Raw genomic sequence first — 24265 nt, 5'->3', positions numbered from 1 at the left:
TGCACGTTTTCAGAGTTAGTCTTGATCCCCACGCACAAGTCGCTGTCGGAATTCTTAGAAACCATCTGACACAGTTCAGTCCTCACTTTAAATCTGGGAGCCTTGCTGTTGACAATGCAGATCCTATATTAAAAATTCCTTTTGCTTCGTAAGTATGCCTCGTTTTATAGAGATTTGCTACTTCAATAACTAAGTTACCTCTAGAGTAATTTAAGCTGTATTTAAGGGTCCCCTATGTCCTTACTACTCAAAGTGTGGTCCAAGGACCAGCAGTGTCAGCATCACATACTGTTGTTATCCTGTTGCTTTGTCATTTGTGCTGGTGTACTCTGTATAGATGTAGACACACATACATGCTCACATGCATACACACATTCACACCTCTCTGTACGCATACATTCCTCTCTCTATACATACACACATACACAGTTTCTCTGAACTACTTGAGACTAAGTTGCATACATTATACCTTTGTTACTCTATGTTATGGCTGTGCCATAATTTATTTATTTAAACAGTCTTCACTTTGGATATCTAGATTGCTTCTAGTTATGCCCTCTTATTCATGTCTTTGTACATTCAACTTTGCATAAATCCTTAATTACTTATTCCCTTACTAGGTGGTACTGCAAACTACCAAAGAGTATGAGTTTGAAAATTTAGACCTGGATTTAACTTCAGCTTTACCACTGTCAATGTGATCTTGGGCAATTTATTTAGAACTTTCTTCGTCTCAGTCTCCCACCTGGAAAATGGGACTTAACAGTACCTGCCTCTTAGGTTTTATAAGGATTAAATAGGATCATGCATATAAAGTACTTAACACAATGCCTGGCACATATAAGTGCTCCATATATGTTTGTTATCATTAGTACTAGGATAAATTTCCAGAAATGAAATTTTGGACTTAGACTATATCCACAATATGAGGCTTGTAATACATACTGCCAAAATTTCCTCCAGAAAGATTACATTAATTAATGTTTTCAGATCTATGTGAGAGTTTCCATCTTTACCAATACTGAGTATATGAGGGGGGACCCCACAAAAACAGCATTTATTTAGTTTTAAAAGTGTGTATTTATTCTTACATGTTTAAATTTTAGTCACCTAAGTATTCTCCATTTGATGCAGTATACCTATCAAGATGCTTTTTCCACTGCTCAAAACAATTTTTGAACTCATCCTTCTTGATGGCTTTTAGGACTTCTGCTGTTTTTTGTTTCACCTCTTCCACATCAGCAAAACATTTTTCTTTGAGGACTTTTTTCATCTGGGTAAACAAAAAAGTCACTCGGAGTGAGATCTGGTGAATGGGGAGGGTGGGACGCAAGGGTCATGCCGGTTTTGGTGAAAAATTGCTGAACACTCAGTGCTATGTGGGCTGGTGTGTTATCATGGTGGAAAAACCAGTCACCTGTTTGTTACAACTTGAGACGTTTCTTCCACTCAAGGTGATGCAACCTTCTCAAAACCTCCAGATAAAAACTTTGGTTGACTGTTTGATCCAGAGGAACAAATTCTGAGTGTACTACATGGGGCCTGCCCTCCAAAAGATAATTCTGGTTTTATTGGGATCCCCCTCGCATATTATAATGTAGTGTTTAAGAGCCTGAGTATAGAAACCACTACCTGGGTTCTAATTCTGTTGCAGACTCTTATTAGTTACCAGAAATAAAACCTTGACAGTTTATAGTAGACATCATGATTGCACCTTTCATACAGAGTTGTGAGGATTCCTTATGTAAAACACAAGAGTGTGTAACCTATAGTAAGTGGTTGGTAAGTGTTAGCTGTTACTAATCAAGTTAGTAAATTTAAAAATACTTAAAAATTGCCTGGGCACTGTGGCTCATGCCTGTAATCCCAGCACTTTGGGAGGTGGAGGCAAGAGGATTGCCTGATCCCACGGGTTGGAGACCAGCCTAGGCAACTTGGTGAGACCTCATCTCTACAATAAATTAAAAAATGAGACTGGCTGCAGTGACTCATGCCTATAATCCCAGCTCTTTGGGAGGCTGAGGTGAGAGGATTGCCTGAGCCCACAGGTTCGAGACAAGCCTGAGCAACTTGGTGAGATCTCATCTCTTGAGTAAATCAAAAAATTCACCAGGCGTGGTGGCACATGCCTGTAATTCCAGCTACTTGGAGGGCTGAGGCAGAAGGAGCGCCTATGCCCAGCAGGTTGAGGCTGTGGTGGCCATGAGCGTGTCACTGCACTCCCGCCTGAGTATCAGAGTGAGACTCTGACTCAAAAAAAAAAAAAAAAAAAAGGCCGGGCTCTGTAGCTCAGCCTGTAATCCTAGCACTTTGGGAGGCTGAGGCAAGTGGATTGCCAGAGCCCAGGGGTTCGAGACCAGGCCGGGCAACTTGTGGAGCCCTCGTCTCTACAAAAAATAAAAAATTAGCTGGGCACAATAGCACATGCCTGTAGTTCTGGCTACTTGAAAGGCTGAGGTAGAGGGATCACCAGAGCCCAGCAGGTCAATGCTGGGGTGGCTGTGAACATGCCACTGCATTCCAGCCTGGGCAATGGAGTGAGATTCCAACTCAAAAAAAAAAAAAAAAGTTAACCAGGCATGGTGGTGCATGCTTTTGGTTCAAGCTACTTGGAAGGCTGAGGCAGAAGGATCTCCTGAGCCCAGCACGTCAAGACTGTGGTGGCTGTGAGCATACCACTTCACTCCAGCCTGGGCGACAGAGTGAGACTCCAACTCAAAAAAAAAAAAAATCTTAAAAATAACATCTAATTTAATCTAAGTATTAGTTAAGCTAAAAAAATGTTTTTTTCATTGACTATTTGTATTTTCATTGAAGTGTTATGTATTAGCCCAATTTTCTGTTGTGTTTAATTTTTTGTTGTTTTATGAACCCTATTATTATTAAGGATATTAACTCTTAATTCAGACTACTCTTAGTAAAGTAGTTGCATTCTTTAAAAATCTGTGATGAAACAGCTTTGTGTTTCAGTGGAAGAATGCTTATAAAATTCAGGTTCCTCCTGGACCTACTCTGATTATCTAGAGGCAAGGTCAAGGAGTCTGTGGTTTAATAAGATCCCCAGGCAATTTTTAGGCAAGAAGTCCACTAGTGAGGTGTTGAATACTACTTTCCCAGAATGGTTGGGACTGAGGCTTCTGATTGGCTTGACTCAGGCTTGACGCAAAACTAGCCTTGGGAGGCGGCTGAGGCAGAGGAGCAACACCTTTGGCAACAATTTTCTAAACTCAGGCAGAAATGAAAGAAAGAGGGCAGTGTTGTATGCTCAGGAGGACATGCGTTCAGGTAAAGTGGCAGTTGTGTAAGATGAGATCACCTGAGCAGCAGAAGCACAAGAAAACATCAGTTTCAATTATATTCAGGTGGGATAACTTAGAGTCTCTCTGCTTACTAACAAAAGAAGATCATGGCCGTGCTGGTTCTACTTCCCTCTGACCTGTCAAAAGCATCTGCATCTGAAAAGAACCTGGTGTCTAGAGGAATCAAGCAGAGGAGCAGTGTGGCTTCTGAAGAAGAGAGCAGGGACCACGATTCCTCAGCACTTAACTTTGACTTTTGATGATCACTTCTCTGATCCTTAAGTGTTTTGAGTTTGAGATAACTAGCATAAATCATTTTTGCTGTCTCACTTAGAGGAATGTAAAGGAGGGGAAAAGCCAAGTCAAACTAGAAAGATTTTTTAAAAAGCAAATTCATAAGATAGAGACCACAGCAATCAAAAGATTCTCTAGCATAATTCTAATCAGTACAATTTGGCACTTGATTATTTCCTTGGTTTAGGAGTAATGTTACTTCTAAATGAATTTTTGGTGTGTTTTGCCCTTTAATGATTATTTATGATGTATATTGTGTATAATGTTTATTTGAATGCTGAGCTTCTAAAACGTACACTGCTAAGATAGTTTATGGCTACAGTTCAGATTTTATTCTTTTGTTTCTGTTGCTAGCAAGTGAAATTTTTTTATATTTAACCAGTTATCTTGTTTTTCCAATTCCTAGTATTGCTTCTAAGTTAACTTTGGCTGAGCTAAATCAGATCCTTTACCGATGTGAATCAGAAGAACAGGAAGATGGTGGAGGGTGCTATGACATACCCAACTGGTCAGCCCTCAAATACGCGGGTCTTCAAGGTGAGTAGATGGGGTAGCCAGGCTTTGTGCTTTTCTCCTGGGGTCATCTGGCATCTTGTGTATGGGCCCAGAGTGTGATTTTCACATTCGGCTCTTATTCCTATATAAACTCTCATTGTATGTAAGCTCTCTGTGCCCCAATTTCTGCCTCTATTAAATGTGAATAATTGTATCTAATTTAGAAAGTTTTTGTCAGGATTAAATAAGGTCATTTATGCAAAGCACTAAAAACAGGAGATGGCGTGGGTATCACTCTCAGTAAATGTTACCTAGAATTACTTGTTCAGTGTCATTACTTAAGGTCATTTGTAGCTTTTTGTATATACTTTGACCTTAATTAATGTTTCTTGACCTGGTTCATTAAGTAGCAAGAAACAGAATATGCTTGTTTGGGCTACAAATGGGACTAGGTTGTAAATACAATGCATTCATTTTTTTTATCCAATTGGGAATATTTTTGTTGCTTGTTTGTTTTATTTTATAAAGAGAACTTGTAGATAAAAATTACATAGAGTAGTTGTAAGATGAGTTAATGGAGTTAAATATTGAACTATCAGTTGAATCCATCTAGTTGGTAATATTTTCTTAGATGATTGTTTAAGAAATTGGCTTTACCACACCCGTACCCCTGATTCAATTTCCATTGCCATGCCTCCTTTTCACCTTCTTGTTTCTCTGTCCATCTAATCCATGTTTAAGGGTCAATTTAATTCTTACATCTTCTGTAAAATCTTTCTTAACTGTTGCTTTTTATAGTAATTTCTTTTTCCTCCCAACACCCATTGTGTTTATTTGCTATTCCTCCTACTCTTAAAATCAATTGCCTTATTTTGATAATTAGTGTAATGTCTTTTGTGAATCTTTATCATTGTGATTAAAGAAACAGGCTTTTAATGCTGAGGCGAGTGGATTGCCTGAGCCCACGGGTTCAAGAGCCACCCGGGCAACTTGGCGAGACCTCGTCTCTACAATAAATCAAAAAAATTAGCCGAATATGGTAGCGCGCACCTGTAGTTCCTGCTACTTGGAAGGCTGAGGCAGAGGGATCGCTGGAGCCCAGCAAGTCGAGGCTGCGGTGACCGGGAGCGGCCACTGCACTCCAGTCTGGGCGACAGAGTGAGACTCCAGCTCAAAAATAAAAAAAAAGAAAAAAGAAACAGGCTTTAAAGTCAGATTTCCTGGGTTACCTTGACTTTATAACCTTGTAGTAAACTCTCTCTGGCTCAGTTTTCTCATTTGTAAAATGGAGATAATAATACCCACCGCAAGGGGTTATGGTTAGGATTAAAGAATTACTACATGTGAAGCTTTAGGCCATAACCTAGTTCATACTAAGTACTCAAGTTGTTAGCTTTAAAATTATGCTAAGTAGACTGTACCTTGAGGAAGAAGAATGTAGGTTTTATCTTCACTGTGGTTCTTATTTTTTAGCTTTTATATCTCCTACAAAACCAAGCACTTAAGAAGCTCTTGATAAACTTTTTTAAGACTTGTACTTACAACTTTTTATTCCCTAAAATATTCTCTCATTTTTAAGTGTTTTGCGCTGTAATAAAGAAGTGTGTGTGTGTCCACTTTTAAGCATGTGTCTGCTCCATTTCCACTCTAAGCTCATGAACTCCTTCTACTTGACTTCTGTGAGCTCCTTTTCTGGCCTTTGTCTTTCTTAAAGTTAAATTTGGTGTTTACTAATTCTCTTTATCCTTCTAATGAAATGAATTTGCTCACCCTTTCTAAATACAAGTGTCCTTACCTGAGTTGTTTTTGTTTGTTTGTTTGTTGTTTTATTGCTTTCTACCAATCCCTTTTCCTCCTGATAGTTTGATATTTTCAGCAGCCCACAGGATATTTCCAGCAGCTGTTAGTAGCAGCTTCAGATTAAATCACACTTGACCACTGTATTGACCTTTCTTTCCCCTAAACAGAACTTCCCTCCTACTTCTTACAACACCATGTATTTAGTCATGTTGGATTCCAGGTGTCTACTTTCAGGTCTGTCCCTTTTGTCCTCAGTATTCAGGCAGTAGTTGGGAGTTGTGGGTTATTTTTCATATTCTGTTTGGTACACCACATCCTTTTTAGTTCCATAGTTTCACTTTAATCTAGGACCAAGTCCTTTTCACAAAACTAGTTTTCCAGTTCTTGATACCTTTCCCACTGTCATCAGATCTGTTCTCTTTTTTCTTTTTTTCTTTTTCTTTTTTATTTTTTTGAGTTGGAATCTCACTCTGTCACCCACTCTGCAGTGCAGTGGCACACTCTTGGCCACCACAGCCTCTACCTTTCAAATAGCTGGAATATATGCGTGCACCACCATGCCTAGCTAATTTTTTTTTTAGTGTAGAGACAAAATCTTACCAAGTTGCCCAGGCTAGTCTCAGACCTTTGGGCTCAGGTAGTCCTCTATCCTCTGCCTCCCAAAATGCTGGGATTACAGGCGTGAATCACCAAACCCAGCCAGATCTATTTTCTAGAAAACTGTTTTCATTATGTCGTTCCATTATTCCACCCCGGAACCAACATGTACTGAGCATTATTTGCCTTCCATGAAACTGCTGGGATGTATGTAGAACATTACTTTATACTATCTTATTTTCTAGCATTCTTAATGTTTTAAGTTTTGTTTTCCAAAGAAGATTGTAAGCCCCTCAATGAAAGAAATTATCTTAAGTTTATGTATTTGTTTAATTTCTGAAAACATGCTACATACATAGTAAAACTTATTTAATTTTAAAGATAGAAATGTAGTTGAAATGAAGTCAGTGAAGCTAGTATGATTTTTTAAAGTAGAAATGATTTTTTAATAGAATGAAAGAAGTACTATTCTGTTATTGAAATAATAGATTCTGCAATATGTGCATAGGAGTTCTAATACTTCTAACTGAAGACTGGAAGGATTATGAGGATATATATAGATATGCCTCCCTTTCATACTTTGTTTAGTTCCAAGTACTTCTCATTATATTTCAGAGTCCTTCCAAAGCAAGCTTTATTCTTACATCACCATGGGTGCTCTGTGTAATTTCCGTAAATCTTGTCTGAAGATTAATCCATCATTGTCAACATGAAAAGATGCAGGCTTATCAATGTTCTTTCCCCAGATGCTTCAGAGCAAGGAAGCTATGCCAGTCACCTTTGAATATTATAACATTAAAATGCAAAAGACTAGGACAAGTCCCGGGGTTGTGGATCTGGACAAGCTCTGTAGTCTTTGGGATGTGATGCCCTTCATGTCTGTGCATCCTGACTCCCACCTGTACAGCTACACCTGTCTCCAGCCCTGCTCAGTGCCTCTGTGAACTCTGCAGGCCTGTGTTTGCCCTTATGTGTTACCCCAAATCATTAGAGACCAGAGGCTACAGGACCAGATTTACTCTGCAAATAACACAGCATGGCATATCTCTGAATTTGCAGGATTGATGTCCGTACTGGCAGAAATAAGACCAAAGAATGACTTGGGGCATCCTTTTTGCGATAATTTGAGATCTGGAGATTGGATGATTGACTATGTCAGTAGCCGGCTTATATCACGATCAGGGACCATTGCCGAAGTGAGTAGAGCTGTATTCCATCCCATAAAACCCAGTGGCATAGAATTATATCAGCATATGATACTAACATTTGCCTTGTTTTCTCTCCTAAACCATTCTCCTCCTTCCTTCGTCTCTCAGTTCACAGTGGAAATCTGGCTAATAGATCACTAGATAGTCATATTGCCTGCTTAGATTTATCTCTTAGGTCACACCTCGCCTATGTATGTCCCGAGTTCACTGTTGGAATTACTTTTCTGACAGGTTGGCAAGTGGCTGCAAGCGATGTTCTTCTACCTGAAACAGATCCCTCGTTACCTTATCCCATGCTACTTCGATGCCATATTGATTGGTGCCTACACCACCCTCCTGGACGTGGCCTGGAGGCAGATGTCAAGGTACAGCCAGAACTTGAGTCAGCAGGCGTGTTTGTGTGGAGACTCTATACAGAGTCACTATATACATGTTCCCAAAAGACCAAGTCATGAGGACCTGCCATAGACTCATAGCGCTGAAAAAGTTTGCAAGTGGACAGTAAGTGTATTAGCATCCTTTAGTCCGTAGCATAGAAAGACAAACTTAGATATTAGAATCTGTTCTAAAAGCTAATAAAGCATGTTGGTAGGGAAATTCTGTCGTTTTATATTGTTTGTGTGTATTCATTGCCTTATTAAGTTAATTGATACAATATTTAATATAGATATGCACAGTTATTTTTCTGATTTTTCATCAATTAAGAGAAAAAAATATCCTGCTGCTATTATGAAGGAAATTTGCCTTTAATGATGAATTTCCCTAAAATGAAACCACAGATTAAAGTGTACCGGTGAGAGCCACCAGAAGGATTAGGGTGTAATTTCAGAGAGAACAAAGCCGCAACTCTGCTGTTTGCTTTACCACAGTTCATGGGCATAGCCAGAAAAAATAATGTGTGACTTGCAAGCAAATTTGGAATCTCATCTAATTGAACATTGTTTTCAACAGTTATTACCATTGTTACACATGTATATAGAAAAGTCATTTGAAAGAAAGAAACCAAGTAAAATAAACCTGCTAAAAAGGTTTGTATTTCTACAAATAACATTTTAAGCCGCATCACTTTTGTTTCAGCTTTGTTCAGAAGGGTTCAACCTTCGTGAAGCACCTTTCACTGGGCTCCGTTCAGATGTGTGGAGTGGGAAAATTCCCTTCCCTGCCACTTCTCTCTCCTTCACTTGCGGACGTGCCATATAGGCTAAACAAGGTCACAAGAGAAAAGGAACAGTGTTGTGTTTCTCTAGCTGCAGGTAAGAAAGTGTGCAAGGTTAAGCTGGGCATGGTGACTCACACCTGTAATCCCAGCACTTTGGGAGGCCGAGGTGGAAGGATCATTTGAGTTCAGCAGTTCGAGACCAGCCTGAGCAACATAGTGAGACCTCATCTCTACAAAGAAATTTCAAAATTAGCCAGGCATGGTGGCACATGCTTGTAGTTCCACCTACTTGGAGGTTAAGGCTGGAAGATCACCTGAGCCCAGGAGGTTGAGGTGGCAGTGAGCCATTATCCTGCCACTGCACTCCAGCCTGGACAGCAAAGTGAGACCCTGACTCAAAATAAAATAAAATAAGAAACTATGGATAAGATTAAGATGAGCAAGTCAGTAGTATTCACAAAGATGAAGTTATGGGAAAATGATTAATTTGTAAAAACTTGTGATGTTATCCAAGATTTTATGTTTCTGCTTAGTAAATTTTATAGGCTATTCATTCATAAAAATAATAACAGTACTTACTATTTATAGCTATGTACCAGACATTTATGAGTACTTTTTATTGTGACTGGTTAATTCTTCTGCATGTTTCTATTTTCTCCAACTCTTGACATTTTGTATTTTTTTAATCAAATTTATTTTACTATCCTTTATTTCTTTCCCAATATTTTAAAATAAACCCAACTGTGTAATTACCAAGATTATGTAAAGGTCCTCTACAAGTTACAAAACACAAAATGTTAAATAATGTTTTATTATGTGTTAACTGCAATCAAATGCTTTTAATCATAATTACTGGCATTCTTTCCTCCAAGTAGATTTAAAACCTGAGTCAAGTAACAAATAAAGTAAGCAAATAGATTTAATGACAGGCTTTTGTTTTCTTTTTAATACATTTCAAGTATATTTCTAGGACGTACTTAGTATTTGAGGCCACTGAAGTTTAGAATTTTCCAAACTAAACTAAAAAATATCAAATTGCAGGAAGAAAGATATTATATTATCGATGTGATTCCTTCTGTTTACCCTTAAATTTGCATCTGCTTAGACCAGATAAAGAGACTTAGTGGTACTCAGCAGCTAAAATAGAAATTACATTTTCGTTTAGAATGATCACAGTACATGCATAAAGCTCTGACTGTTGTAATTCTGGAATTGTATTTTAGATTTCCATGTAACAGATCTCCTTCTAGTGTCTGTCATTCCCTGTGAATCCATGCAGATGCTCATTAAACTAACCAGCCACTGATTCTTAGAAACTTCTTAACAAAGTGGTGATCTCATCCTGAGTGTGCACTGTTGTTGTTAAACACCCCCAAATACACACGTTTACTTATAGTTGACATACTGATGTGAAGCTGTGACAATTGGTGTACTTACATGTCAGGTAAAATATAAAACAACATTAGAAACTAAAACACAGGGGACGGGGGGGCACACCTCATCAACAAGGGTACCTGCACAATGCATATTTGTATACTTAACCCTTATCTGTACCCTACAATTTTAAAATAAAAAATATGTTAAAAAAAAAAAAAGAAACTAAAACAGTAAACAGAACTTCTGATATTTAGCTGGGTACAATGGCTCACGCCTGTAATCCCAGCACTTTGGAAGTCGGAGGCGAGAGGACTGCCTGAGCCCACGTGTTTGAGACCAGCCTGGGCAACTTGGCGAGACCTCATCACTACAATAAATCAAAAAATTAGTCTGGTGTGGTAGTGCACACCTATAGTTGCAGCTACTTGGAAGGTTGAGGCAGAAGGATCGCCTGAGCCCAACAGGTCAAGGCTGCAGTGACCATGAGCGTGCCACTGAACTCCAGCCTGGGTGACAGAATAAGACTCTGACTCAAAAGAAAAAGAAGTTCTGATATTTGCTTCTAACATTCAAAAGCAGTGTTTTGCCTATTCTATACTGGCAAAAAATAGGAGTACACTCAGATTTGTAGGTGAGATTTTAGAGTTTATTTTGAACTGGCTAGGAATGCCTTCCTTTGGTAAGAGTATTACATATATATATATTTATATTAATTGACAAATAGAAATCACTTAGATATGTGATATGAAAGTTGTATACTCCTAGAGGTCAAAAAGTTAATACAAACATTTCATTTACCAGCGCTAGAGATTTTATAGTTTAGACTTTTGAGCCAAGACAAATGGCCTGTATTTTAGAACATACCAATTCAAACTCCCCCTTGAACCTGCACTCATGTTTCATACAAAGAAGTAAGTAGGTTAAAAACCTTGGAATCTGTATGACTCAGAATGCTGCAGACAGTACATGTCGGCTGCTGTCATTATCCTCAGAGTTGCCATCATCAACTGTATACATCAGCCATCCATAAGCCGCAGACTAGCCATAAATAAATAGTACACAGTGGGTTTGTGAGAAGTTTTATACAGTTTGAAGACAACATTGGAAAAAAAGGGCTAATGTTGCCTTTAGTTCTGATCTCTTAATGGAAGAAAATAATTCCCAAGATAGTGAAGCCCCATTCATTTAACAAATATTTATAGGGCTATATTATTTACCAGTTACAGTTTTCAGTGAGTAGATATTTGTTGGTGAAAAGTGTAGGTAAGTTTTCTACTGTCTTAGGTTTTATTTTCTACTTGGAAATAGATAGCAAACAAATAAGATAATTTAGAAAGGGTTAGGTGCTTTGAAGATAGTTATCAATGAATGCTGTGTACATTTTGCTTATGTCCTCAGTTTTTCCTTCCTGACATGTTTATTGTATTTATTTATAATTTAGAGGATTCCAGGCTTGATGTTTATCCTTGTACCCCGTTTTAGGGCACCTTTTCTGGGGTGGTGGAGTCTGCAGGTCTGTATGTATTACTATGACTAACGGATTCTATTGTTGTGTTTTCTGTCAGGCTTACCTCACTTTTCTTCTGGTCTTTTCCGCTGCTGGGGAAGGGACACTTTCATTGCACTTAGAGGTCTGCTACTGATTACTGGACGCTACTTGGAGGCCAGGTAGGACAGCCTCTCAAATACTGCAGTGCAAGTTTATGTCCAAATGCATTTTTTACAAGCTCTTTAAACTTTCTTCTTTCTCTATCCATTCTCAATGACATTTGGAGGTGTATTTTCTTTATGTGTTTTTTAGTTATTTTTATATGTTCACTTAATAGGATTATAGGATTGTGGAGGGGTGAGAATCTTCAAAATTGCTAAGTTCCAGATCTTCATATTACAGAGCAGGTTGACTGTCACATTAGCTCATTTATATCAATGAAACTAAAAGTGGTATGATCAAGGCATTGTTAACTCTTTGAGTCTTATAGAAGGAATTTTAATGTCAGGCTTTCCTCTGTTGTCAGACCTTGTAACCTCCAGTTTTATATTTTCTAGACTTTAATTGATATGTTTATTTTTGTTGTTGCTGGTGATCTTTTGTTTTGTTTTGTTTTTTTAGTTGCAGTCTCACTCGGTCACCCAAACTGGAATATAGTGGCATGATCACAGCTTACCACAGCCTCAAACTCCTGGACTCAGGCAATCCTCACTCCTTGGCCTCCTGAGTAGCTGGAACTTATAGACATATGCCACTATACCCAGCTAATTTATTTTCTTTTGGTAGAGATATGGTCTCACTGTGTTATTCAGATTGGTCTTGAACTCCTGGACTCAAGTGATCCTCCTATCTCAGCCTCCCAAAGTGCTGAGATTACAGGTGTGAGCCAACCTACCCAGCCCAAAATGGCGTTTTCTTGTGTACAGTAATATGAATGAATTTTTTGGAGGTTAAAGAGAAGCCCTACAGCAGTGCCACTCAGTGTTCCACAAATCAGTAGTGTCTCTATCACCTGAGAGCTTCTTAGAAATGCAGACGCTTGGTCCCTGTGCCATACCTCCTGAATCAAGTCCTGGAGAAAGGGAGGGTGGGGTTGGTGGGCAGAAATCCATGTTTTCACAAGGTCTCCAGACGATTATTAGCAGCCTGAGGCTGAAGTTAGAAACTCCGCTCCACAAGTTACAACTTTTAGCAGTGTATGACACCATGTTATATGACACCATGTTACATGACACCGTGTTTTGATGCCATTAGGAAAATAGCTGAAGTTTGCTGCTTTGTATGCCAGAAGTTTTATTTTTGATACCTTTTATTTTGATAACTTAGAAATGTCTAAGTGGACATCTGAAATGAATTGCATTTTTTTTCTGCTAACCTAATATTAAAAAAGACCTTTCTCATTAAATCGTCATTATGGAAGTATAGAAATCTGGGAGGCTGTTTGCTTATTCCCTAAATGCCCCTAAAGTAATGATTTAGAAGTAGGAAATGACTGGGTGCAGTGGCTCACGCCTGTGATCCCAGCACTTTGGGAGGTGGAGGCGAGAGGATGGTTTGAGGCCAGCCTGGGCAACTTGGCGAGCCCTCATCTCTACAATACGTCAAAAAAATTCGCCGAGCATGGCGGCGCATGCCTTTAGTGCAACAAGCTGTGACCTGTCACCTGTTGTGTATGACCTGTGATCCAAGAACAGCTTTTACCTTTTTAAGCAGTAATTTTTTAAAAAGAAGAAAGATTATGTGACAAAGACCATATGTAGGCTATAAAGCCTAAAATACTTAGAATGTGACCCTTTCTAGAAATAGTCTGCCTACTCCAACCTAGACGATCTCCAAGGATACTAGTACTAGCTAGTTAGTGCTAGCTACAGTAAATTATACATATATGGCCAGGCGTAGTAGCTCAAGCCTGTAATCCCAGCACTTTGGAAGGCAGAGGCTAGTGGATTGCCTGAGTTCAGGGGTTCGAAACCAGCTTAGACAACTTAGCGAGCGCTCATCTCTACAATGAATCAAAAAATTAGTTGGGTGTGGTGGCACGCACCTGTGGTTCCAGCTACTTGGAAGGCTGAGGCAGAAGGATCACCTGAGCCCAGCATGTTGAGGCTGTGGTAACCGTGAGCATGCCACTGCCCTCCAGTCTAGGCGACAGAGTGAGGCACCAACTCAAAAAACAAAATAAAAAATAAAAATAAACTGAGACATGAAGTTGATAAAATTTTTAAATTATTTAGCCAAAAAGCATTAAGCCCTGGGCATCTTAAATGACTTTTCCACCTGGGCATGGTAGATCATGCCTATAATTCCAGCACTTTGGAAGGCTGAGGCAGGAGAATTGCTTGAGCTCAGGAGTTTAAGACCAGTCTAGGCCACATAGCAAGACCTCATCTCCTCAAGAAAAAAAAAAAATTTAGCTGGGTGTGGTGGTACACATCTGTAGTCCCAGCTACTCGGGAGACTGGAGCAGAAGGATTGCCTGAGCCCAAAAGATCAAGGCTGTGGTGGCTTTGATCATGCCACTGCATTCCAGTCTGAGCTCAAAAAAAAAAATTGTTTTTTAAATGACTTTTCCAAGGTCATACAGATGGCAAAGCTGGGATTTCGATTTAAGCCTTCTTATTTCTCCAGCCTGCTCTTTCTACAGTGCCATATTCTCTTGCAAACTAAGTTATCATTTGTTATATAAAAGTAGAATAACACTTTAAAAGATAAAGTTCTACCAGTTTTTATACATGAATTAAGTTTTTCAAAATCAGCTTCTCCTAATTTGTTTTCTTATATGCTTGTTTTGCTCTTGGTTTCTGCGATCTAAAATAACAGAGTTTATGTTTCATAATTACTTAGATTTAGAAATTCCATGGATTTCAAAAATAGAATCTGGAGTCATGAGGGACCTTAAGGATCACCAGTCCAGGCCCTCACGCCACAGGTCAAAACACTGTACCAGAGGAAAGTCACACAGATGATTAGAGGAGGAGTCCAGGATAGACTCAAGGCTTCTGACTTCAATTCAGGGCTTATTCTATCATATTGTGACTACTTTCTACATGAAATTGTAAAGAAATCAGACAGGAGAGGAAATGTATCCAAATGCAGTCATCAAAAGCAACAGGTTTTTGTCTTCGTTTTTTAAGTGTTTGTTTTCACTTCAGTTGGCCCACTTAATTCTGTTGTTTTAGGAATGTTATTTTAGCATTCGCGTCTACCCTGAGGCATGGTCTCATTCCCAATCTCCTTGGAGAGGGAACATATGCCAGATACAACTGCCGGGATGCAGTGTGGTGGTGGCTGCAGTGTGTTCAAGATTACTGTCGCATAGTCCCCAGTGGCCTGGACATCCTCAGATGCCCAGTTTCCAGGATGTATCCCACCGATGACTCTGCGCCTCTGCCTGCTGGCACACTGGTAAACAGCATTTCTTAATGTAACTGTTTTCCTGAAAAATTGTTTTTAGTTTTTAATACAAGAATAAATGCAATTAGGAATCCAAATCTAAGAAATGATTCAAATATCAGTGTTTAGTTAGCACCTGCTGTTGTATGCGGGATTGCAGAGATGAGATTTGCTCCTTGCCTGAAGAGCTTGCAACATGGGACGTGCTTATGTGTAGAACAGGGGTCCCTAACCAGTCCGGGTCCCTGGCCTCTTGGGAACCAGGCCGCGCAGCCGGACGTGCTCTGTCTGCTGTAGATCACCAGCTGCATTGGATTCTCCCAGGAGTACAGACCCTGTTGTGAACTGCTGGGATTTAGGTGGCATCCTGCTTATGAGGCGCCTGGCGCTTCCTGCCCACCCCCATCCACATCCATGGAAAAGTTGCCTTCCACAAAACTGATCCCTGATGCCAAAAAGATTGGGGACCACTGGCATAGAAGAAGTGGCACCCATTCTATTCAGAGGGAGGGCGATCTGATGGGGCCTCCAGGGACTTTAGGGAGTCACTGAGATGCCACCTGTCAAGCCTTCACAGGGGAGGAGGGACGTGGAAGGCATTGAGGATGAAGGGGAGATGAAGGCACCATGGACTGGAGCATAGCTGAGAAAACGCAGCAGTGGGGCTGGCTTGGGGCTGGCTTGGGGCAGGGGAGCTTGTAGGAGGGTGTAACTGATCATGGAGGGCCTTGACCAGTCTAGAGCATCAGAGTTTATCTTAGGAACACTGAAGAATGGGTGGGTATTTTTCCCCAATCAAGAGGGCACCTGATGCTGTGCTCCAGCCACCTTGGGTCTGTCTCCTTTGTTAAAGTGTTGAGTGTATACATCTGGGGGTAAGACCTGTCTAAGCATCAGGGCTGGCATATATTTGGGTCCCCTGATGTTTATTTATATCATGAAGATCTCAGAGAGTATTTGTCCCAACATGTTTGTACTTGCTTTCTGTTCTTGACCTTTCAGCTTCAGTTAGCAGGCAGGCTCATGTTAGCAGGCAGGTTTTTATTGTACACATAATTGTTTTCTCACAGATTGTCCAAAACATTTTTCCACAGCTTCATAATTTTTATACTTATTAATAGAATTTTTATATGATAGAGTTTTAGTTTTATTCAGAGTTTTGTTTAATGCAGCATAATAAACATATAAAGACTCTAAACATTTTGTTTCTATTTGACATTTTTTACCTTATTTTAAAAATATAATTATGTGTTTCCCTACATGTAATCCTGAGTATCACACTTATTATTTATATGGGTAAAGAAAACGACTTAAGTTCTCTTTATATTCACTGGGGATATTTTCCCAAATTTTTCCAAAGTCATCATAGATCCTCAGGATTTAAAAATATCACTTTTGTACACAGTTTATCCCTGTTACCCCGCAGGCAGCTGAATAAGACTAGCAATGCCGATTTAAAATTCAGATGCTGAGTGCCAGGCTATGTTCACTTATTTACTCTAATAGAAATGATACAAGCTCACTTGGTTTATTTTCACGTATTGGCAAAATTTTAAATTATTTCATGTTGCAGACATGAATGGTCAAAACTGCAAGTGTTGGCCAGGTATGGTGGCTCACACCTGTAATCATAGCACTTTGGGAGGCCAAGGCAGGAGGATCTCTTGAGCCCAGCAATTTGAGACCAGCCTGGGCAATATGGCAAGACCTCATCTCTATTATTAAAAAAAAAAAATACTTAAAAAAATTTTTTAAATACAAATGTTAAATATTTGTTTGCCAAACGGTATTACTTGGTGTGTAGGGGCTGCCTCTTTCCTGGCCTCACCCCAATCCCTAGTTCTCCCTCCAGAGGGCAGCATATATTTTCACAGTACTTCAGTTGTAGGATTTGGGAAAGATTAGGAAAATGTCATTTCTAAAACAGGTGGCATCCATTGTGTCGCACACAGGATCAGCCGTTGTTTGAAGTGATACAGGAGGCAATGCAGAGACACGTGCAGGGCATCCAGTTCCGAGAAAGAAATGCGGGTCCACAGATCGACCGGAACATGAAGGATGAGGGTACGTACCAGGCCTGTGATAAGGACCTGCTGGCACAGTGAAATGAAACCTGTGAGCCCTAGCTTCCTTGCCGGATAGGCATTTATGTGCAAAGCCCCAGGGCAGACTGTGAAAAAGACTGGCAGTCCCTGATCGCCCCAAGGCTTTATAGTTTATTTTTTTTTTTTGAGTCGGAGTCTCACTGTCACCCAGGCTGGAGTGCAGTTGCATGCTCATGGCCACCACAGCCTCAGCCTACAGGGTTCAGATGATCCTTCCTCCTCAGTCTTCCAGGTAGCTGGAACTACAGGCACGCACCCCCACGCCCAGCTAATTTTGGGGTTTAATGTAGAGACAAGGTCTTGCCAAGTTGCCCAGGCTGGTCTCAAACCCCTGGGCTCAAGCAGTCCTCTCACCTCCTCCTCTCTAAGTGCTGGGATGACAGGTATGAGCCACTGCTCCCGGCAAGGCTTTAGTTTCTAGAGGATTTTGATATTTTCAGTAACTGTAGTGACTGTACTTAGAATAATTGCCACTGACTGAACGCTTGCTGTATACTGGGCATCATGATAACTGCTTTACCACGTGATTCCGTTTGACACTCCCAAGCACACTGGGAATGAGTTTCACTGTTTCCTTTTACGAAATGAAAAGACAAGCAGAGTCGCTTGCCAAGGGTCACAGGAACTGAGCGGCAGAGGGAGGACTTCACTACCGGGGCATTTGTCTCCATAGCCTAGGCGCTTGGAAGTAGTTTTGTGAAAAGGCTTATCTGTGTGCAGCAATACAGTAAGTGGCATTTTAACTTCTTCGTGTTCCTGTGTGGCCCCTGTCACCACCAGGGCAAGGCTAACAGTGGCTTATTTCACTTCATTCCCTGTCCCCCTTAGGGTCATCCCAGTCGGTTTGTTGTATATTTATTTTAAAACATGCATTTGTTTATGTGTATGTGGGAGTTTTTTTAACTTTGTAATTTTGAAAGAATTAGAGACTCATAGGAGTTTGCAAAAATGATACATAAAGTACTGTGAACCCTTCACCCAACTTCCCACAATAGGATGTCAGTTGGGGATGTCCAAACCAGGAAATTGACATGAGTATGATGTTTTCAGTTTTCAGCAATTTTTACATTAAATCCATCAGAACTTCCTGTGACAGGTGGGAGGTGGCATGTGTGACCCTGGGTACACCTTCATACAACCACCAACACATCAAGATATGGAATGGATCCCTCACCACAGAGGGCTCTGTAGACCCCTCATGGTCATACCCATCCCAGTCTCGGCAACTGCCAATGCATTCTGCTTCTCTGTAGTTTTGTCATCTTGAGACGGTTATATAAATGGAATCACACAGTATGTAAGCTTTTGAGATTTATTTTTTTCCCTGAACATATTGCCTTTTAGATCCATCTGCATTGTTGCATGTATTGATGATGTATTCCCGAGTAGTATTCCCTTTTATGGTTATACTAGAGTTACTTTAATCATTCATTCACAGAAGATTATTGGGCTGTTTCCTTTTTTTTTAATTGGCTAATACAAGCAAAACTACTAAGAACATTCATATACAGGTTTTCCAGAGAGGTCACACTGCTTTAAATTTTCACCAGCAAATGAGATACCCAGTTTCCCCGCCTTGCCAGCCTGTGGTGGGACCACCCTTTTTAAAGCTGTTCTGATTGATATGTAGACTGCTGCATTTTACAGTTTTAATTTGCATTTCTCAGGGACTGGCAGTAGTGAATACCTTTCCCTTGCTTTTCCTGTCCATCATCCCTCTTTGCTAAAATGTTGGTTTGTGTCTTCTGCCCACTTTCTAATTAGAGTGCTGGTTTGTTTTTTGTTTTTTGTTTCTTTGAGTTGGGGGTCTCACTGTCACCCAAGCTGGAGTGCAGTGGTATGCTCACAGCCACTGCAGCCTCAACCTGCTGGGCTCAGGCAATCCTTCCACCTCAGCCTTCCAAGTAGCTGGAACTACAAGGTGTGCACCATCACACCTGGCTAATTTTGATTTATTGTAGAAATGAGGTCTCGCCAAGTTGCCCAGGCTGGTCTCAGACCCCTGGGCTCAGGCAGTCCTCTCGCCTCCACCCCCAAATGCTGGGATTGCAGGCATGAGCCACCATACCTGGCAGAGTGCTGGTTTTTTGACTGAGTTGTTTTTTTTTTTTTTAATTGTGGTGAAATGCATGTGTACTTACCATTTTACCATAAAATTTACCATTTTAGCCACTCTTGAGTATTTTAAATACGTTCACACTGTTGTGCAGCCATCATCACTGTCCATCTACAGACCTTTCTCATCATCCAAAACGGAAACTTTACTCCATAGACATCGCCCTCATGATCCCCATAGCAATGTACAGAAGTGGAATTACCATCTGCTGGGATGTGCATGTCCTCGGCTTTAAGGTATCGCCAAACTGAACTTTAGAGAGGTTGCCCAGTTATTATATTTCCTAAAACTTCATAAATCTTTTAAATAAAGTAGCTTGTATACTGTATATAATATATTTATTATAAGCATTTTACTGTATAAATATCTTACTTTGCTTCTTTTAGGTTTTGATATAACTGCAGGGGTTAATGAAGAAACAGGATTTGTCTATGGAGGAAATCGCTTCAATTGTGGAACATGGATGGACAAGATGGGAGAAAGTGACAGAGCCAGAAACAAAGGCATCCCAGCCACGCCAAGGTCATGTTTGTTTTGCAGTGCTTGTGTAGTTACACCCTTTTTAAGATGCTCATACTTGTGGAATCTTTCTGTCATCTCTGAGTTCTTCATATTAAGTCCTTCAGAAACCCCTGCCTCCTTCCCTCTCACTTTGTCTACAATGAGGATTTTTAAATGGATAGTTGTTCTTATGAGATATTAGTTAGTGATTCATCAAAACTATCAGCTGACTAGACCTGGTGGCTCACACCTGTAAACCCAGCACTTTGGGAAGCCAAGACTAGAGGATTGCTTGAGCCCAGGAATTCAAGACCAGCCTGGGTAACATAGCGAGACCCCATTTCTCCAAAAAATTGGCATGGCGGCATGCACCTGTAGTCCCAGCTACTCAGGCGACTGAGGCAGAAGGATCTCCTGAGTCCAGGAGGTCAAGGCTGTGGTGAGCCATGATTGTACCACTGCACTCCAGCCTGGACAACTTAGTGAAACCTCAACTCAAAAAAACAAACCAAAAACCTGTCTGCTAAATGCTTTTTAAGTGGTGCCTAAGTGATTGCACCTTAGAGAATGAGATGTGTTTCCTAATTTTAGAGACGGATCTGCCGTGGAAATCGTGGGCCTAAGTAAATCTGCGGTTCGTTGGTTGTTGGAATTATCCCAAAAAAAGATTTTCCCTTATCATGAAGTAGCAGTAAAAAGACATGGTAAGCCATTCACTATTTTTACAAAGAAACTTTGAATGCACTGTCTCTATTCTTAACCTTGTGTAATCACCATCTGATTCAGTCAACTGTTATTAGAAATCCCTTACCATTAAGTGGAAAGGCAGTCAACCTAAGTGCCCATCAACTGATCAGTGGATAATGAGAATGTGGTATATGTACACCATGGAATACTATGCAACCATAAAAAGGAATAAAATTGTGTTCTTTGCAGCAACATGGTTGGAGCTAGAGATGATCATCCTAAGTAAACTGACTCAGAGACAAAAAAACCAAACACTGCATGTTCTTACTCACATGTGAAAGCTAAATGGTCACAAAGGTGGAAATAATAGACCCTGGGAACACTAATAAAGGGGGAGGAGGGAAGAGGCTGGGGTTCAGAAACTACCTATGGGGCACAGTGTTCACTATCTGGGGATGGACCGGACCACCTGAAACCCAATCTCTACCACTGGACAATATGTTCATGTAGCAATTATGTATGTGTACCCCCTGAATCTAAAATTTTAAAAAATAGAATTGTGAAGGAAAAAAAAGTAATGAGAATTCAGTAGGAACAAAAAGAAATGAAAGCCAGTAATTTACTAGTATGGAAAGTGTAACAATTCTGGTTACTAACCATATTTTTATTTTGTTTTATTTTATTTTATTTTATTTTATTTGCCAGAGTCTCACTCTGGCACCCAGACTAGAGTACAGTGGCATACTCACAGCCACCACGGCCTTGACCTGCTGGACTCGGGCAGTCCTTCCACCTCAGCTTCCCTAGTAGGTGGAACTACAGGCATGTGCCACCACACCTTCCTAATTTTTTGATTTATTGTAGAGATGAGGTCTTGCCAAGTTGCCCAGGCTAGTCTCAAACCCCTGGGCTCAGGCAATCCTCTCACCTCGGCCTCCCAAAGTGCTGGATGACAGGTGTGAGCCAGCACACCTAGCCTACTATCCATATTTTTATAGCAACTCCAACCTGAAGTCAGAAAAGCAGCATAGCTGTCATCTATTTGTGTTTGTCTTTTCCTCAGCATGACTGAGCATTTCTGTGAGCTGTTCTGAATCCTGACATCTCTTTTTCTAGAACAGTGCTATCTAGTGTAACTGTGATATGAGCCAACATAGACATAATTTTAAATTTTCTAGGGCTCACATTTTTAAAAGTAAAAAGAAACAGGTGAAATTATAAGATGTTTTATTTAACTCAATGCATGCATGTACAATATTTTAACATGTGATCAATATAAGATTGTTCGTAAGCCGTGCTCGGTGGCTCAGCCTGTAATCCTGCTCCTTTGGGAGGCTGAGGTGAGTGGATTGCCTGAGCCCACGGGTTTGAGACCCGCCTGGGCAAATGGCATAGACCTCATCTCTACAATAAACCAAAAACTAGCCGGGCGTGGTAGTGCATGCCTGTAGTTCCAGCTACTTGAAAGGATCACCGGAGCCCAGTGGGTCGAGACTGCAGTGGCCGGGAGCGGCAACTGCATTCCAGTCTGGGCGACAGAGTGAAACTCCGACTCAAAAAAAAAAAAATACTGTTCATGAGCTATTTTTCATTCTTCTTGGTGGTACTACATCTTGGAAATCCAGCATATATTTGATATTCATAGCACATCTCAATTCAGACTAGCCACTGTTAAAAGTGAATAACTTACTGTCTTCTAGTAGGTAAAAAGAAGTAAAGAAGTAAACTGAATCCTACTCTTTGGCTGTGACTAGATGCGTGGCTTGTCTGAATGTTTAAAACTGCCATGTCTTACATAATTTTTCAGGAAAGATTGTAAAAGTCTCATATGATGAGTGGAACAGAAAAATTCAAGACAACTTTGAGAAGCTTTTTTATGTTTCTGAAGACCCCTCCGATGTCAGTGAAAAGCACCCGGATCTCGTCCACAAGCGCGGCATCTACAAAGACAGCTATGGGGCCTCAAGCCCCTGGTGTGACTACCAGCTCAGGCCCAACTTCACAATTGCCATGGTGGTGGTGCGTGATGTGTTATTTTCAAATTTCAGAAAATATCATGGTGTGGACGGCTCCTTGTTGCTGTTCTGGCCACTGTCTCTCTTGCAATGTAAACCTGTTTTTCTACTCTAATCCGAAAAAAAAAGAAAAAATATTGTGATAGGATTTACTTAGTTATTCCCATTTGTTTTCTAATTCACTTAATTTCTAAAAAAGTAGTATATTACTTACTAGTTTTATATGTTCTATTCTCTTCTAATTAATAAAAAATATAAGGTGATATTATACATATTACCGTTAACCTATAACAATCAGTATTAAAAAAAAGAAAATTAGCCAGACATGGTGGCTCACACCTATAATCCCAGCACTTTGGAAGGCTGAGGCAAGAGGATTGCCTGAACCCAGGAGTTCAAGACCAACCTGGGCAACAAAGCAAGACCTCGTCTCTACAATCAAAGACTTAGCCAGGCATGGTGGCGTGCCCTTGTATTCCCAGCTACTCAGGAGGCTAAAGCAGGAGAATCTCTTGAGCCCAGGAGATTGAGGCTACAGTGAGCTGGGATCATGCTACTGTGCTCCAGCCCGGGCAGCAGAGTGAGACCCCAACTCAAATATAGAACAGAATGACTAAGAAAGTGCTTCCCAATATTTTTTCATGTCACAGCTCACATGGATAATGGTATTTGCACAGCATGCTAGGCTGAGTGGACTAGGCTGCTTATACAGGGCACAGTGCCTCAGTGAACCAGGCCCACCCAGCAGCCCTAAAAGTGGAGGGTGCCTGTGATCCACACACCAGCGCCTCTGCATGCTGGTTGGAAAGCTCTGCACTAGCAAGTGAGGGTGGGCAGCTTGACTCCACCGTCTGTGTTCTCTTTGTGTTGCTGTAGTCAATTCTATCTGGGCCAGGAATTCTAGACTCTCCTTATCTCTACTTTAGTCTAAACACGAACTACAAGGACAGTAAAGTCGAATGTGCATGTGCTTCCACCTCCTAACTGGTCCGCATTGCCCGACAGCACCACACACAGCACTGTGGAGTCAGTCAGTAGTGTAAGGAGCGCAGAGGCACGGGGGACTTCGGTTGGGTGTATGCTTGACTTCATGCATCCGTGACAGTTCATGCGATTCATGGTCAGCGCTCCCTCCTCCTCCGTGTAATGTGCAAATGCACTCGTGCTGTGGGAGCACAAGTTCTTCTATCCTTTATTATGACCCCAGAAGCAGATGTGCTCAAGGAAGCTGTTGCCGATCTCCTGGAGAATGAATTCCACAGATTTAAGTGTGCTCTGCCTCCAGTGTAGCTGTGGCAGCTTCGGAGCTGGATTGCTTTCTTGAAGTGACCCAGGGAAATAGTCACCTCTCAGAGCTTCCTGACCTCCGTGGCCAAGGGCAGCCCTGCCCTTTCAAGATAGATTAGGTCAGGCATCTGTGCTCCAATTCCAACCCGCACTGTTTTTAAGTATTCTTGGCCGGGCTCGGTGGCTCAGCCTGTAATCCGGCGCTTTGGCTGGCCAAGGTGAGTGAATTGCCTGAACCCGCAGGTTCGAGACCCGCCTGGGCAATTTGGTGAGACCTCATCTCTACAATAAATCAAAAAAATTAGCCGGGCGTGGTAGCGCGCGCCTGTAGTTCTGGCTACTTGGAAGGCTGAGGCCGAAGGATTGCTGGAGCCCAGCAAGTAGAAGCTGCAGTGGCCGAGAGTGGCCATTGCACTCCAGTCTGGGTGACAGAGTGAGACTCC

At 40.9% G+C, this 24265-nt stretch overlaps 1 protein-coding gene across 1 annotated transcript in view; it reads left to right on the top strand.

Moving 5' to 3' along the window:
* Nucleotides 1-24265, top strand: part of AGL (amylo-alpha-1, 6-glucosidase, 4-alpha-glucanotransferase) — a 67314-nt gene that overhangs the window by 32541 nt on the left and 10508 nt on the right. Inside the window, exons 20-30 of the mRNA XM_008064718.2 lie at nucleotides 14-148; nucleotides 4000-4130; nucleotides 7545-7681; nucleotides 7925-8058; nucleotides 8771-8946; nucleotides 11795-11897; nucleotides 14898-15123; nucleotides 17064-17175; nucleotides 19719-19854; nucleotides 20425-20537; nucleotides 22328-22539. Of these exons, the coding sequence (XP_008062909.1) occupies nucleotides 14-148; nucleotides 4000-4130; nucleotides 7545-7681; nucleotides 7925-8058; nucleotides 8771-8946; nucleotides 11795-11897; nucleotides 14898-15123; nucleotides 17064-17175; nucleotides 19719-19854; nucleotides 20425-20537; nucleotides 22328-22539 (1615 nt within the window). The remainder of the gene's footprint in view (nucleotides 1-13; nucleotides 149-3999; nucleotides 4131-7544; nucleotides 7682-7924; nucleotides 8059-8770; nucleotides 8947-11794; nucleotides 11898-14897; nucleotides 15124-17063; nucleotides 17176-19718; nucleotides 19855-20424; nucleotides 20538-22327; nucleotides 22540-24265) is intronic.

This window comes from Carlito syrichta, unplaced genomic scaffold, assembly GCF_000164805.1.
Source record: "Carlito syrichta isolate Samal-C Ts95f unplaced genomic scaffold, Tarsius_syrichta-2.0.1 Scaffold307934, whole genome shotgun sequence".
Classification (NCBI taxonomy): domain Eukaryota; kingdom Metazoa; phylum Chordata; class Mammalia; order Primates; family Tarsiidae; genus Carlito; species Carlito syrichta.
Note: the sequence above shows the minus strand (reverse complement) of the source record. Positions and strands in the feature narration are given on the sequence as shown.